The sequence below is a fragment of the Echeneis naucrates genome, chromosome 3, assembly GCF_900963305.1.
Source record: "Echeneis naucrates chromosome 3, fEcheNa1.1, whole genome shotgun sequence".
In the NCBI taxonomy this organism is placed as follows: domain Eukaryota; kingdom Metazoa; phylum Chordata; class Actinopteri; order Carangiformes; family Echeneidae; genus Echeneis; species Echeneis naucrates.
Window position 1 is genome coordinate 15,166,496 of NC_042513.1, and position 17,006 is coordinate 15,183,501.

The following is a 17,006-nucleotide window of genomic DNA, read 5'->3' on the forward strand; positions in this document are numbered from 1 at the left end:
CAGCTCCTCCCTACTGTGCCCTACAAACTATACAAAACACTCCTTTAACAAAATCTAACAGATGTGCAACCCATTTCATCATTACTGCACTGAATTCCTGTTCATTTTAAAGACCATTCAAAATGTTTACGCCTTACTTTTAAAGCTTTGTTATGTAAGGCTCCAAACTATATAGCAACAGAATTTCTTAATCCACACAACATTAGATAAACTTTCAGGTCCTACGCTCTGGGTCTTTTAAATGCACCTTCCACATTTGTGATGGGTCAGGTTAGCAGCCTCTCACTAAGACTGAGATCTCTGGACTTAGGACTCTTAGAAAAAAACTCAAACCAATCTGTTCTGATCTGCTTTTCCTTCTAATGTTTCATCTTCTGCTTCTTACTTTGCTTTTATGTTTTTTGCCTATTTGTGTGTATTCTTATGATTGTAAAAACCTTTGTGAATAGTTTGCTAATGGTGCTGTATCATTAAACTGTACTTGCTTTTGGGCATTTTTAGTAGTCATTTTTGTTTCATGTGTTTGCAATGACAAAATATTCTAAAATTCTAATCCATGCACATGCAAATGACAAATAAAGTATGCTGAACTGTAATAGTCAAAGAGTATACAAAATGGAAGTGGACTGCAGGCTAACTTTAGTTATTTTATTCTTCATTTTGATCTTAAAAGTTACACTGCAGGTCATTGCTATGTCCTGCAACATGAAAGCACTGAAGTTTGGCATTCACAAGCTGAAAGTATCACTATGGAATTAGCGTTGTGTGGTTAGTTTGATGTCAGTAAATGGCGGTTAGATGCTGACAGACCGCTGGAACATCTGGACTGACCCTGAAGGACCATGATGTGGTCCAGACTAACGGGGAGTTGGAGGGGCAGGCCCCTGCTGTCTGCTGTGGCTCTGTGTGAGCTGACCTATTCCTGGTGATGTTCTCCACGATCCGGAGGAGAACCCACCGTCCGTCCGTCCGTCCGTCCGACTGCCTCTGGATCCTGCAGGGTGCGTAAAGAGGTTTGTTTATGCAGCACTACTTTTGTGTACATCCGACAATTACTACAGAGACTAACATAGCTGTCTCGGGCATAATTTCAGAAAAAGTGCTGCTGAAACAGGATCACTGGGTTCAGTTTTCAAGTTTCAGTCAGGAACACGGAGAGCTGATTCTCGTGTGGGTCCACACGGACAGGAGCGGCTGCGTATTTGTTGGATCTATTTTCTTCAGGATGGCTGTGCTGCGCCTTTCTCTCCATCTGAGTTAGGTCGCCATCTTGAATTTTAATGTTAAGTTTCTTTAAAAAAAAAAAAAATGTGTTTCCTGTGATATTTTCGGGTAGGGTGTCGTGCCAAAATTGGATTAGTTTGACGGAGTGGTGTTTTGTTTCGCGGCTGTGTTAAAAAAATCGCCCAGTGAGTATGATGTGTGTTTGCTCTGTGTGTGTTGTCGACTCGGGACATTTAACGCTAGCAACGCGTGAAAACGCTGAGAGCTTACTGCTGTTAAACTGCCAGCTATCCTGATCGATAACACCACCAGCTCCGAGCCGGCAGCCATCAGCCGGCGGTGTGAGCCTCCGTGGACCGAGTCTGCGGCCGCACAGCGACGGAAACTAACTTTTAATTCGGTTAGGGATTTAGCCTGCTAAGCTAGCTAATGGCTTCCACATCAGGCAGCTAGCTGCCGTGCTCCGGTGCTCTGCAGGTAGGTAGCAGAAACGGCAGCTAACGTTGGTCTGTGCCGAGCGGGGAGACGGACCGATCGCCACCCTCGTCGATTATTTGATGGGCATCGGTCAATCGTGTATTGTTAGCCAGAGACGGACTGCCCGTATTGGGGATTTACCGCTGTTGTGTTTTTAATTGACGATGCTAGCTGATGGTGAAGCTAGGCTAGCAGGCTGCCGAAGTTAAGTTTGATGCTATCTAACACAAACCAAGAAGTACGTTAAGGTGAGATCGACCCTGGAGGTATCTGCTCCTTAAATGTGCAGACAGATATTAACATATCCTGATCATCGGGGTTTTACTTGGGTGTTAGCTCCTTGCACATAATGGAAAATGTCGAAGCTGCTTGAGATGTGAAGTTTATGTATTGTGGTTCAATAGTGTCGCTAATGCCAACACATTATCACCATCCTTGTAATTTCGTGCCTCAGTCTTTATATTGAACTGATTTGCATTGAGTGGCTGAGCTGCTGATGTTTTCTGGTGTTAATATCAAAGTCAACTTGCTTGTTGGAAACTGCCATGATGGCTTACTGCCGGCGTTTGCTGCAAGCTAAGCAGCCCGGCCGGACATCTCCTTGGCGTCGCCTTTGCTTGTTAGCCTCCATGCTAACGTAGTGAATGGGTGGAGAAACGGCAGTTGTTAGCAAACAATACGAGCTGTATTGATAACTCGTACAATCTCGGCCTCATCTGTCGGTGTGGCCTTCCGGGTCTCCACAGCCTTTCCCGATCCCTCTGGCGTGTTGTGTTATCGTTGCTAACGCTAGCTTCAGAGCTAAAACACAACTGTTTGGAGCATTTTATGCACCGATTTCAAATGAGATGATGCGTCTTGCGACGCATTTTCAGTTTTGGGATCTACACCCGTCGTGTGTCAGACGCAACAACAATGCCCCCGTGGGTTTGTGTGGTTATAAAGGGAAACTTAGTTTGACGTGTCCGAGTGTTTATATGTCCCTTCAGTCAACAAAGCGGTACTTTATTCGTCCGGGCGGTAGCACAGGATCACTGTGTACGTTACTGTTGCGCTTGACAGCGAGCCAATGCATTATCAGGAGTTACCACTGAGCGGCGCCGCAGGATCACTCGGCGTTTGTTTCCCTTGTGCTGCTCTGCTGTGCACTTTAAACAGTGTAAACAACACCAGCCACCACTGGTCAGACTGACTGATGCTGTTCCCGTTTTGCACCTGTTAGTGGTCGGCTTGGACTTCTGCACGTTTGTATCAGTGACTTGAATGAAGCGAATCCAAATGTTTTTCAGGAAGATCACAGAGGTATCTACTATTACTACAGTGCAATGATGCTGAGTGATGAATGAGTCATTTCCTGGCCATCTCATGGTGTTTGTATCTTTGGGTGATTTCAAGCTGTTCATTTATCATATGTCATCTGTTTAGGACTGCCCTCTTAGGACCACAACAAAGCTATGGTTAAGCAGAACTCTAAATGGAGCAAAGAATTAAGGGTGCTTCTGAATCCTCACTACATGGTCAACAGATCTTTTTTCCCCTTTGCAGTCTGAGCTGCCCACATGTCCACCTGCCAATTTAAATCAAACCTTTTTTGTTTTATATGTTTCAAGCCTGTATAAACCAATTATATTTTCTGGCTAGACATCTACAGTAATGTTTATTGTTTCTACTCTGCCACCAGGTTTCAAACTTTAGACCCCAGTCTTCCCCACTCGAGAGCGTTTCTTCAACTCAGAGACTAAATGCAACTGGACCAGGGGGCTTGTGGGCATGAAGTGGCTGGGCGAATCCAAGAACATGGTATTAAATGGCAGACGACACGGAAACAAGTTGACCAGCGAGCAGCCTGTGAGCCAGAGCCAGACTCGCTCCCAGCATTCACAGCGGGCATCCCTTCGCCACAGCAAAAGCCACCCCAAAAACCGAAGATGTAGCCGCAGTGAGTTCAGATGCTCTCCAGACAAATGTCTCGACACGTCAGCAATCATGGTAAAATGATCTTATGTTTTATGTTTACAGGGTTTAATGCAGCCAATCTGGAGGCAGAGAGGCGCTATGTGCCCTCCTCAGGAATGACTGCGAAGGAGTTGTGTGAGAATGATGACCTGACCACAAGCCTCATCCTGGATCCATATCTGGGTTTTCAAACTCACAAAATGAACACCAGGTCAGAATCATCACAATGTAACTGATGGTGGTGCAGCCCGTTATTGTTTTTTTCACATTACGTTTGCATTTATATCCAGCAGCAGACAGTAGTGTTTGCCTTATTTTATTGCTGTAACTATGTCCTCAGATTTCGACCAATCAAGGGAAGACAAGAGGAGCTGAAAGAGATAATTGAGCGCTTCAAGAAACATGACAACTTGGAGAAAGCCTTCAGAGCTTTGACATCAGGAGACTGGTCTCGGAATCTTTTTCTTCACAAGACAAAATCCCAGGAAAAGCTCTTCAAGCAACATGTAAAGATATTACTACTTATCCATCCTATTTTTCCAACACAGTTAAATATTCTGATAATGGGCTTTGTGTTTTGCACAGGTGTTTGTGTATCTGCGGATGTTTGCCACAGATAGCGGGTTTGAGATTCTTCCTTGTAACCGCTATTCATCAGAGCAAAACGGAGCCAAAATTGTGGCAACAAAGGAATGGTGAGGACAAACTGGTGCCCGATCCTAACGATACTCCATGTGTCACATCAGTGCTATCACTCGCCTTCGCCAACTGAAAGCATTGACCAGCTCTGGGTTTAAGTGAGAATCTAGCTCAAAAAGTACAGAAATGGTTTGTTTACCAATCACCAGGTTAGTCTTTAGCTCGTCAGCTCCACGTTAAACAAGGCACTGAACCCCAAATTTGGCTTGGTTGTTAGACTACAAACTTTCATGGTAGCTCTGTATAAATTTAGTGATTCAAGTTGAACTTATGTGTCGCATGCACCAATGGTAAATGAACAACAAATGATCAATAATATCAGTGTTTTGTTTTGTTGTTTTTTTTTTTTGGAGGGGCATTTTAACTCAAGAGTCATCTTTTTAATTCCTTTTGCATAATATTATTACTAAGTCCAGGGTGGGGATCTCAAACTACACCAAACACCCAACAATGTTCAATTTATACTAATAAAAAGCAAAAATATGAATCTGTTATTTAAAAAGGTGTCCATTAATTTTCTTTTGGCTTAAAAAATTAATTTGTGGTTTCAGTGGAACAGAACTTAGCCTGTAGTTTATTCATTCATTCATCTTTCTTCCACTGCTTATCCGTTTCTGGGTCGCAGGGGGAGTTGGAGCCAATCCCAGCTCACATTGTGCTAGGGCGGGGTCGCCAGTGCATCACAGGGCCAACACACAGAGAGAAACAGCCACTCACACTCAGCCCTATGAACAATTTAGTCACCAGTAAACTTCAATTGGTGACAAATTAACTGTCATCAATTAACCTGGAGGAAACCCAAGCAAACACGGGGAGAACATTCAAACTCTGCACAGAAAAGCACCAGTCTCAGTAACCGAACCCGACCTTCTTCTAATGAAGGTCAACAGCACTGACCACTGTGCCGCCGTCCTGCCGTCTGCAGTTTACACAAGTACAAAAAAACATTGTGTGTAAGTAATGCCGCTTGTAATTAACCTTGTTTTGCAGGAAGAGAAATGACAAGATCGAGTACCTGGTGGGATGCATTGCTGAGCTTTCAGAGAGTGAAGAGAACCTGCTGCTCCGACATGGAGAGAATGACTTCAGTGTCATGTATTCAACCCGAAAGAACTGTGCACAGCTCTGGTTAGGGCCAGCGGCCTTCATCAATCATGGTATTTGTCTTTAAAATCTTAGTGCATCATTTCAGTTGTACCTGCTGAGCTATATTAATCTGCAGAATTGTCAAATGAATTTGTCTTTCTCTTTTTTAAAGACTGTCGACCAAACTGCAAGGTATGTATGTTGAAACTGAAAAGGTCTGCTACAAAACCAGGAAATGATGGGATGAGTTGATAATGAGTGTGGAAACTGAACAAAATCAACAAAACACATTTATGTTTTTTTTTTTTTGTTCATTTCAGTTTGTATCGACGGGACGAGATACAGCCTGTGTGAAAGTTTTAAGAGATATTGAACCAGGAGAGGAAATCTCGTGCTACTATGGAGATGGTTTTTTTGGGGAAAACAATGAGTTTTGTGAATGCTATACGTGTGAACGGTAGGTGTAACAGATAAACAGTAAAGACATAATGCATGCAAAATCGCAACGTTACATGTTGACATTGTCACATTCTGTCAAGATAAAAAAAAAAAATCTTTATTTAACAGGGGCACACTGGCAGTGTTGAGATGGTACAACACACACTTTATATATTGATGCAGTATGAAGTGGATAGTAAATATTTATTCACAGGCTACATGTTAAGGCTGCTACTGATGGGCGTTTTCATTATTTACCAATTAATTATGCTGATTTCTTTTAATTAGAAAGCTAACTTCCTTAAAACAAAGCGATGTCAGAAAGGATTTGGGGCAAAACGTTAAGACACTTTACTGACATGTTTAACATCTTATGTGTGATTAAAACATGAAAAACCCTAACATTTCTGAGCCAAGACAGGAAATTGTGCTGCTAACCCTAACCCTTACTAATTATTCCAACCCCGCAGTAAAGCAATATATTACTTAAGTGATGACATTAAATGTACTTTTTTTTTTTTTTTTTTCTTCCCCCGCCTTGAGTAGACGAGGTACAGGTGCTTTCAAATCCAAGGCTGGACTGCCAGCGGAAGTACCGGTGATCAACAGCAAGTACGGGTTGCGAGAGACGGACAAGCGTCTAAACAGACTGAAGAAGCTGGGGGAAGGAAACAGGAGCTCAGACAGTCACTCTGTAGGCTCCCACACTGATGTAGACTCTCAGGAAATGCCAAAAACACATCAATGTAAGTCTCCCCGAGACTGTATGTGTGTTTTCATGTTGCTGCCATAGATACTGGAAAGGTACAGATCCAAAACTCCATGGAGGAGAAATCCCTTGTGACAGGGCAATCTGGTAAAGTTTAATGTGAGGCATTCTTGCAGTATGTAAATATTTCCATGTCATTTTTAGTATATGTTATTATGAGGAAAACACACCCAAAAAATGTATGTGTAGGCACAGTTCTGACATTATTAATGCAAAACATTTTACGTCTTCTCTCCAGCTGCCAGAAAAAGAACATCCTCATCATCTGGCCTGAAGTATAAAAGCAGGACTCAAACCAGACAGACTTTGTCAAGAGCCCTTACTACCTCATGTTCAAAACAAGGTCGTGTAAACAATAACAGGGTACCAAAGAGACTAAAATCCCAATCCAAGCCTTCACTAAGTAAAGTCCAGTTGCGGTGCCGCAGGAGGGGTGCAGAACCCAAGGCGTTGCCCAAAGGAGAGACTTGTCAGCTGGGTCTCAGGGACTCAAAGGTGTCATTGTGTAAAGGTGTCACTGTCAAAAAGGAAAAGGATGGACAGGAGCTGGTGCAGCAGACACTAGGCCAGCGGGGCTGCCTTACCCGTCATGCTGCCAAGGAAAATGGCAATCTACCAGTTGTGCAAAGTGATGAGAGTCGCCAATGTTCGACGTATAGAACTCGCAGGTCCACAAGGACCCTTGGGAAAGCCCAGGAAACGGCAGCTGGTGTTAAACTGGAGGCTAGTGCTATGGACGGCTTGAGCCCAGTCCCTGGTGGAGTGGTCATTAAAACAGAGCCGGCTGACATGGAGGAGTATCTCCATCATGGAGTGGGACTGGAGCAGCCAGAATTAGACACTGGCTACGCTAGAAGAGGCTCCTGTACCAGGCGGAAACGGCTGACACGGCTCAGGACCGACCGGACAATTAAACGTGAGGACTCGTATGGTGAGTCGTTCATGCCGGTGGCTGCTGGCCACACCACTAACTTTTCAGACTGTGGCAGCATGCTGTTGAGCTTCACTGACCGACACAGAGACTACAACGGGGTTGCCAATGGCAGAAAATCCCTCCGCAGGGACAAAGGTAAGAGTGGCTGCCGATCGCAGGACAAGGGGAAGAAGAAACGTCAGATTACCCGATACGACGCCCAGCTGATCCTGGAAAACAATACAGGCATACCCAAACTGACACTCCGCCGGCGGAGGGACAGCAGCAGTAGCAAGACCAATGACGCTAAGGATGCCGTTGGCTCCTCCAACCTTTCTGCCTCTACGGTCAACTCAGCCTCTTCCAGCAAAATTAGTATCAAGTTCAGCAAAGACCACGATAAGGACAAAGGCAGCTCATACATAGCCAAACTGAATAATGGCTTTGCTCCTGTGGTCCACAACTCCACCAAGCTGAAGATCCAGCTGAAGCGAGAGGATGATGCACGGAGAATAACCCAGACAAAGGCAGAACAAATGTCCTACAATGGGGATGTGGGTCAGAGTCTGGAGGCTAGGAATGGCGGACATCGGACCCAAAAGGTCCTGGCAGACCCCTCATCTGAAGAGGACAACAATGAGGAAGGGGAGGATGATGATGACTACTTCGACAATGAGTTTGAAGACGATTTCATTCCACTTCCTCCAGCAAAGCGGCTGCGGCTCATTGTGGGTAAAGACTCCATAGACATCGATATCTCCTCCAGGAGGAGAGAGGATCAGTCTCTGAGGCTCAATGCATAAGCTGTGGAGCTCATCACTTCCACCTTTCCCTCTGTATATATAAAAATGACTCACTGATCAACTGTTGTGTTGATGTTAAAGAAGTACAGTAATTTAAAAACAACAAAAAAATTGCTGAAAATGTAAGAACCTGAATGAACCTTACTAGAGGGTGCTGTTAAACCTAAAACAAATCTCTTGTTATTCACTTCAGTTGTGTTCATCCATAAGTCTAATTTTAGCTCTTACTAAGACAAATTTCATGCATTAAGTAAAAGTTCACTCATCGGGCATCATCTTATTCTTTCCAAATCATTTATTCTGGTCCTAAGTGGAAAAACAAGAATTTGTTTTATGTTCAACTCTTCCTTTTAGTGAATGCACTTGTTATATTCGTAATGGACATGAATATTGTAGAAAGTGTACAGTATGGTGACTTTCCCCTCTGTCTCATAGGCAGGTTTTTATTGAACTTTTGATTTTTGTCTCGTAGTTTGTAACTTCTGTGTGGCAAACCATGCTGAATGTGCAGTATGGTGTGGTTGGTCCAGAGGCATTATAAGATCAGTCAGTCAGCTCATTTGGATCCAAGTGCCATGTTCTCATTATCCTAGTAGTTTTCCAGGTAGACAACCACTTGAATTTCAGTAATTAATTTACTTCCCAGCCTTATTTCCTGCACATGTTAATTATGTGTTGCTGTAGAGTCATATCATATAATGAAAGAGTTTTTCAAAGAGGATTTACTGGTTTTGGGTTTTGTTTTTTTGTTTTTTTTTCCCATATTATTTACCAAATACATCCACAGTCAGGCTGAATTTTGAGCAGTTACAATATGCATGGTGATCTACAGTGTGTATTCAGTTTTGCATTAATATGAAAGGACCCTCAGTTATTTTCCAGTATGGGCTCCCAGTATTTGTCCAGAGTGCTGTAAATAAACTCCTGAATTCCAAGAAATGAAAGCACACAATGTTTTATAATTGCCAGAGTGATGGAATTGAAATGGACCATTTTTTGTGTTTGGGTAGCTACTGTATAATGGTAACATGGCACACAGTTCAACCCTGGTAAACAACTGAGAACATGAACAAAATGCACATATAAAGGCTACCTATATGCGTTTTACATCTCTCAAAGTAATGTACAGAAAGACTGGCTCATGTCCAACATCTGACAACATCTGAAAGCTATGTGAACTACAGCTGCAATGATTGGATGATAAGTCATTTCTTTGGTCAGCAGTAAAGTAATGATATATTAGTTGTTCTATGCCATTTCTTTATGACAACATGTCAAGCGTCTTTGTTTTTAGCTACCGGCATAGAAATAATTTTTGCACTTTCCTTTTATATACGGCAGCCCATTATGCTTTGATTAACCACACAAAACAAGACTTTTAAAGATGCCACCTTGATTTGTTTTTTGGATATTTGACGTGTGTTTTTCAGTTTTCACAAAAATGACAAATTGATCAAGCAACAAGGAAAAAATTATTGCCAAATGCAGCACTAAAGTTTGCAGATGTCCATAAACACTAGAGTTTTAGGAGGGAACTCCTATTTTCTTAAACATTCTCATTAATAATACACTCATGTATTCATTTCTCTGTGGTGCTATTTTTTTTTTTTTTTTTAATTTCAATACTCTGCTTGAATTTCTGTCGTGTGTATTTGTACATGGTGGCAACATTTATTTAAAATGACCCAAACGCTGTAAAAATCTATCTTTTACATCAGGAACACGCATTTTTATTAGTTCTTTGCAAGACTAAGAATAATTTTAGTTTTTAGTTTGTAAAATTGTTAAAACAAGAAAAAAAAAAAAAGATCAAACTGCGTTAGGTGCCTTAACAAAGAGATTTTTTGACACATTTAGACCAAATTTGTAGCATGAATAATCAATGAGGAGTGAGAAGGTGAAGCCATCACCCCCCACATGCTCACACAATTCAACATGAGTCCACCTGCTGTCAGTCCTTCTGTATATTATTTTATGTTTGTTGTGTTGAAATTAATGAACTGCCCAACAGACAAAAGGGATCAACAGAGATTGAATGTTAACCCACTTTTCCTGTGTTAATATGTACTGTTCATATCACCAGCAGCTAATCACCGTTCAGAACCTGGCTCGGTATGCCCCCCCTCCCTTTGTCTGACGTCTCCATCCTACACTGTAAACTGTTCCAGGTGTACCGTCTGTGTGGTCTTTGTCCAATAGACAGCTGTCAAGATTCCCAAAATGATAAAAAAAAAAAAAAAAAAAGGTAAAACAAATGTGAATAGTTTGCGGACATTTTAGCGTGTTGCGTGGGTAGTTGGAAACATGTAAAGAGAATTAAAAATGGGCAGTGCATATATTGTCCAATATGTAAATCATGTGAACACATCTTGTACTTATTTAACAGTTTTGAATACTTGAAAACTATATAAAGTTTCTTTGTGATTCTTGTTTCCTGAGACTGTTCTGAGATTTGAGGTTTTAATGTGAAAGTCTGTTTTTTAAATGAATACTGAGTCGTGCACCAAATCCATATTACATACTAATAAAGAGTAACAAAGACAAAAATAATTTTAATAATCTGTTAGGAGATTATATAAAAATGCAAGTATTATCACAGTCAGGACCCCTTTTTTGTTGTCTTTGTGCATTGTGCTTGTATTAATCAAGCTGTCAAGTTGTTAGTTCACATGTCCAGTTTGCGTTTACTTCCTTTTGGCTCTTTTTCTGCTCAGAATTTGTGCGTAGTGTGGATTTGGGACACGGCTGATCTTGCATTGAAATCGCAGTGCAAAAAAACTTATGCTGATGCTGAGGTATCTTATGGAGAGAACTCTACATATTATTCACAAATTCCATTACTGGACCAAAACAAAAAACTAACAAAAAATAGCCTTTGCCCCATCTCGTTGAAGCTCTGAGTACATAAGATTTGCCCGAAGGCCCAGTGTTTAAAGGCACCATATTTTGCACTTTGCAAGTGTTTTGTCCGAAGTGTTGGTTTCCTTAGGAAAATAATTTTGTCATTTTAAGAACCAAAAAAAAATCTCAGTGTAGTTTTACATCCCCTCTCTGGCTCATCACTGGCTCTCTAGTAACAAGAGGTCAGGCGACCTGAGTCTCTCTCCTGACTGATTGACTGTTGAATAAAAAATAAAGCAGATTTCTGGTAGACCATCAGAGACCTAATCCTGTGAAGTTGGATTATGGATCCAGCTGGGTGGAGCTTCGGGGTTTGATTGAGGTTGGGTCTAACTTTTAAGACTCCGTTTCTGAATCCAGACAGAGCATTTCTATGTGGTCTGAGGATTTTGATACTTGCACAGGATAATACAATATAATATAGAACCCAGTCCTGATCTGTAATCAAAGACTACTTGGTCTACCTGTAGAATGGATGGACCCTTAGAACAGTGAACGTTTGGGATGGAAAGATATTGTGTGACTACAGTCAGATTGTGCATAGTGATAAAGGAACATGTGGCCCAGTACAACAATGTGACTATTGTGTTTGAACAATGAATGAGCCTCCAGGGATCAGGGGAATAAGATATATCAGGCTGGGATTCATACGCCAGCAGCCAGTGGTAGACTTTCTGTGATGTTGTCAGTCTTTCCAGGAGATCTGTTGTCTATAAGAAAAATACAGAAAATCACAGACTGAGTCATTTAAATTCTTTTTGCAGGCAAAAAATTAGAATTGTTCAAGGACTAAATACTTTTGGTTTTAAGAAAATCTTGGCTTTATACTAAATTCAGTAAACACATCCATCTTCTACCGTTTTTTCCATTTCCGGGTCGCGGGGCTGCTGGGGCCAATCCCAGCTCACATTGGGCGAGGGGCGGGGTCACCCTGGACAGGTGGCCAGTAAACACAACACAACTCAAAGCAAAAAATATAAAAATTTTTATTTGCATTCTACAGAGTAATGAATGAAACAATATTAAAAGAAACAAGTTATTATAGCTGAAATGTTCATTCTCCAATACAATCCAAGGTAATTGGTCTTTCGTATTGCCATAGTAACCGATAGTTCAGTCTAACGTGTTTTTTCTGATTTTAAATGTAACTTATACCACCTGACATTCTCAGCCAATCAGGAGCGTCCCACCAAAGCTGTGCCCAATCAGAATCGAGGGAGCGCTATTTGAAAGCAGCTCGTTGGGTTGTTGTTTACCTGCTAGTGTCGGTAGTTTGTCGGACTGAATCCCGTCTGTAGTTTGTCGGACTGAATCCCGTCTGTAGTTTGTCGGACTAAATCCCGTCTGTAGTTTGTCGGACTAAATCCCGGTCGGTTCTCTGTGTTCCGGTTCAACATGTCGTCTGTTGAAGTCGGAGCTGCGGTGAGTGAGCTGAGTTTAGCGGCTAGTTGTTGGAGAAGGTCTCTGCCGGTCACCGTCTACTTCCTGTCTGTTAAATGTCCTCCCGGTTTTATTTCCTCCTCCTGTAGCAGCGGACAGCCGCAGTGAACCCGGGGAAGATGGGGAGAGCAGCCGGTCAGAGGAGAGCGGCCCTCGGAGAGATCACCAACTGCCCCGGAGCGGTCAACACGAAGGTAACATGGCGGAGCCGAACTGTAGTGAAGGAAACTAATCCAACGTCCTCCACTCTCATCGTGACTGAGAGGCCGTTTCCCTCTCTGCTGCTCGCTTGTTTCCTCAGAGGAGGGGAGCAGCCAAAGCACCAACCAAAGCCAAACCCGCTCCGGTGGTTCCTCCGCTGATGCAGCTCCAGGCAGCTGCAGATCCCGTCCCTTCAGTTTCAGAGGAGCCAGCTGACGTCTCCATGAAGGAGGACCAGCTGTGCCAGGCGTTCTCTGACGTCCTGCTCAGCGTGCAGGACGTGGACGAGCAGGACTCGGACCAGCCACAGCTCTGCTCAGAATACGTCAAAGATATCTACAAGTACCTGCACATGCTGGAGGTGAGTGTGTTCCCCCCTCTGGAAAACCTGCTGCTCATCTCCCGCCTTGTTGGGTAACGCTGTTTGTCTCCACAGCTGCAGCAGTCGGTAAAAGCCAACTACATGAAAGGTTATGAAATCACGGAACGCATGCGAGCTCTCCTGGTCGACTGGCTGGTCCAGGTTCACTCCAGGTTCCAGCTGCTGCAGGAGACTCTGTTCCTCACAGTTGCCATCTTGGATCGTTTTCTACAGGTCGGACTCGCAGTAGTTTCCTCATTGTACAAAAATATTTGCCAGTTTTCTTTCAAGACTTGTCTAATCGTTTGAATGTTGGATTAAACTCAGATTATAGTGGCTGCCACTCAGTGAGCTTGTTCAAATAAATGACCGAAAGGATTTCCTACAGTAATGGAAGTTAACTTCCTGCTAAACTCCAGAGATGGGTGTCACTGCCAACAATTGTCACAGGAAAAGACTTAACTATAACTGTTAACGTGGTCTGGACTGTAAAGTAACCTTTCCTGCATCCTCTCAGGTGCAGCCAGTGTCTCGTAGGAAGCTGCAGCTTGTTGGTGTGACCTCTATGCTGGTAGCCTGTAAATATGAGGAGATGTATGCTCCCGAGGTCGGGGACTTCGCCTACATCACTGACAACGCTTTTACAAAGTCTCAGATTCTGCAGATGGAGCAGATGGTCCTGGAGACGCTCAAGTTTCAGTTGGGACGTCCTCTCCCACTGCACTTCCTCAGACGGGCGTCAAAAGTGGCTAATGTGAGTTTAGCATGACTGGTGTCAACTAATGAAGTAAACCACCTAAAACTGTAGTGTTTTTTTTGTTTTGTTTTTTTTTTTTTTAAATAAACACAGCAGGAGTTGGCCAAAGTGCAGAAAAGATACAGACTTAGAAATGAACAGCATTTAACAGAGCAGGCCTGCTCATACTAATCAGCATTGTATTGCTGTTTGACTGTTAATGGAACCTGTGCTTATTGGTGTCCCAAAGTGCAGCACCAACATCAGGACTTCACCTGGTTGGGGTGTAAAGGCAGCAGAGTTCTCAGTGTGTTGTGGATGTTTTTCAGTCTGATGTAGAGAGACACACACTGGCCAAGTACTTGATGGAGCTGACCATCCTTGACTACGACATGGTGCACTATCGGCCCTCTGAGGTCGCTGCTGCCTCGCTGTGTCTTGCTCAGCTGCTGCTGGAGGGGCTGCCCTGGGTGAGTGTGGACTTTCAGAACCTGGTTCAGTCTTTAGACTTTATCTCTGCTGCTGTAACCAAACTGTGGGCCTGTTGTGCTCCTCAGTCTCCGACACAGCAGCACTACTCTACCTACGACGAGGCTCACCTCAAGCCCATCATGCAGCACATTGCCAAAAACGTGGTGACCGTGACCGAAGGGAGAACAAAGTTCCAGGTGAGTGAAACAGCAGAGTGTCTGTCTGTATAAAGAATGACTAAAGTTAACAGCTGTGTTTCTCCACAGGCTGTCAAGAACAAGTACTCCAGCAGCAAACTGATGAAGATCAGCCTCATCCCTCAGCTGCAGTCTCCACTCATCAGGAACATGGCAGCTGCTCTGCTCAACAACTCTTGAGGCGAGCGTCTGTTTCATCAGTGGACTTTTCACTTGCACTTTATTTTTAATGTGATCACAACCTGTGTTCAATAAACTGCTTTAAAAATTTTTTAATCCAATAATTTTGTACTTTTTTTTTTTTTTTTTTTTTTTTTTTTTAATATAAATAAACCTCAGTCAGTGCATTATGAATACTTGGAATCAGTGCTGGGACAAGACTGATTTGATAATGTATTGACTATTTGAGTGCACTGTTGTCAGACATTTCCCTATAACTTTTTTTTTTTTTTTTTTTTTTGGCCGTGCCCCGTCTTCATGCCTTTGAAAGTGTACTTGGGCTAACACATTCATGGGTGTGTTAAAACCAGATCAGACCACTATGGCATGTCAACCCAGTGAGGAAAAGAAATCCTGGCTGAGGTCAGCAGCTAATCGTGTCATTAATCCTGCGCATCAGTCATCTGTTTTATAAAACCATTTGAAGTCCAAGGCTCTGGCAACTGACGTATTTCCAGGCCCTTGTGTCATTTGACGCCTGAATGTTGCTCATTACGTTAAAACAATTGGACATTTAGCTCTGTAAAGACAGTGTCTGACGTTTGCAGCTGTAGAATGACATCATTTATAAAGGCAGCTCATGTACTCTCACCCTGCACTGAGTGTGCTGTGTGGAGGAGCATTGTTCTCATGGACTGACCCTGACCTCACCACCCCCCTTCTATCCAGACAGGTCAGTTAGGACTGACTGGTGAGATGCAGAGATAATACCACTGTCTGGAAATGTACCATAACTTCTGATGTTTCATATCTCTTTAGTAGCCTGTTCACAACAGTTGGTTTAAAAATGAAGGTGTGCTTCTTTAATAGGCTACAATGTTGTCCAACTCTTAAGTTTTACTACTTTTAGGCTGAAAGGTTTTAATTATTTCCCAACCCGAGAAACTAATTCAGAGTTGAAAGAGATTTAAAAGTAAAGACTGCAGTAAAATGTTCAAAATAATTATTTGTCAAATGAAAAATCGCAATAGGAGCTCATAAGCATACCATCATGTGCTGATATGTAAATGTGATTATATACATCTAAAGAATGAATTTGTGACACAAAAAATGACAGAATTCACTTTTTCACATGTTTATCATTTGAAATCTATGAAGTATTGACGCATTTGCATGGGAAAGGAATGTGTATATATTCTCTACCAATGCAAATATGTATTTATATGTATGCTTATATTTTAAAGATAAGCAAATCCTGTCTTGGACAACTTCCCCAGAATAGGCTCAAACTTGTTTAATGTTAATCTGTACTTCTATTTATAAGCAAACATATAAATATAACCGTATATATGCATTGTTAACAAATGAAAACAATCCTTTGGACTGTAGTGCTTTGAGTTTTTTTCCATTCAAAATGTTTTAATGGTCTAATCCTTATTACAGGTTTCCCTCCAGAGATTAACAAAGTGTTTGATTGTGATTTGCATCAGCACCTTTTCACTGTCTGTATCTACTCTGTGCATTAGTCTCAAACGTATTAAGTCTTTTATTCTGTTAAAGACTTGAGCAATAAATATAACGTGTCTCTTCAGCCTCTCTTCCTGGATGGGTTAGGGGTTATATTTACTTTACTATTTGTGCTCAGATGAAAAACATGAGCTACTGTCAAACAGCCCCCCCTGTTTCCAGTCTATTCACCATTTGTGTTTATTCTGTGTATGTCTGAATGTTACCGTTTGCCTTCTAGTTGTTTAAATGCCACTTTTCCCCCAAATACTGAAATACATATGACATACAAATAAAGTTTGGGTTGATTACTTTTACTTTTACTTTTAGTCCAGCAGCTAAGAAAACTCACATTTAGCAGAAGAAGCATGGAGGCCACTAAGACCGTCCAGGATGAGCGGCTGTTATATTTATTTCACAAACAAACATTACCAGGTCAGGTTTGTGAAGATGAACTCAGCCAGTGATTCCCCAAACGAGGCTGATGGTCCTAAATCCACTTATTTAGCGTGAAGGCGCAAATAAAAGTGCTTTGATGTGTTTTTGGTTGAGAATCGGTGCACGTTTTGGATGTAGTGTATATTTACGGGCGTTTTTCAGCTGCTGTGATGGCTTTATTGCCCACCGTGGGGGCAGTTCCCATATCTGCCACGGGGCGGGGGGGCAGAG

General features: G+C 42.4%; 2 protein-coding genes across 2 annotated transcripts; both read left to right on the plus strand.

Annotated features, from left to right (window-relative positions):
• The first annotated feature begins 1,278 nt into the window (after positions 1-1,278).
• Positions 1,279-10,645, plus strand: kmt5b (lysine methyltransferase 5B). The gene is made up of 10 exons (XM_029498726.1): positions 1,279-1,409; positions 3,383-3,640; positions 3,721-3,868; positions 3,998-4,163; positions 4,243-4,352; positions 5,347-5,513; positions 5,615-5,634; positions 5,763-5,899; positions 6,427-6,626; positions 6,888-10,645. Exons 2-10 carry the CDS (start codon positions 3,472-3,474, stop codon positions 8,363-8,365), a joined length of 2,595 nt encoding a protein of 864 aa, XP_029354586.1. The 5' UTR covers positions 1,279-1,409; positions 3,383-3,471; the 3' UTR covers positions 8,366-10,645.
• Positions 10,646-12,455: 1,810 nt separating this feature from the next.
• Positions 12,456-14,938, plus strand: LOC115040879 (G2/mitotic-specific cyclin-B2-like). The gene is made up of 8 exons (XM_029497987.1): positions 12,456-12,688; positions 12,796-12,900; positions 13,008-13,268; positions 13,344-13,502; positions 13,786-14,022; positions 14,334-14,474; positions 14,562-14,672; positions 14,742-14,938. Exons 1-8 carry the CDS (start codon positions 12,662-12,664, stop codon positions 14,850-14,852), a joined length of 1,152 nt encoding a protein of 383 aa, XP_029353847.1. The 5' UTR covers positions 12,456-12,661; the 3' UTR covers positions 14,853-14,938.
• Positions 14,939-17,006: the final 2,068 nt, after the last annotated feature.

Coding starts and splice junctions, on each gene's coding strand:
- LOC115040879 (XM_029497987.1), top strand. CDS start 12,662: ATGTCGTCTGTTGAAGTCGGAGCTGCG. Junction 12,901..13,007: donor CCGGAGCGGTCAACACGAAG/GTAACATGGCGG, acceptor TTGTTTCCTCAG/AGGAGGGGAGCAGCCAAAGC. Junction 14,673..14,741: donor AAGGGAGAACAAAGTTCCAG/GTGAGTGAAACA, acceptor GTTTCTCCACAG/GCTGTCAAGAACAAGTACTC.
- kmt5b (XM_029498726.1), top strand. CDS start 3,472: ATGAAGTGGCTGGGCGAATCCAAGAACATGGTATTAAATGGCAGACGA. Junction 5,900..6,426: donor GAATGCTATACGTGTGAACG/GTAGGTGTAACA, acceptor CGCCTTGAGTAG/ACGAGGTACAGGTGCTTTCA. Junction 6,627..6,887: donor AATGCCAAAAACACATCAAT/GTAAGTCTCCCC, acceptor TCTTCTCTCCAG/CTGCCAGAAAAAGAACATCC.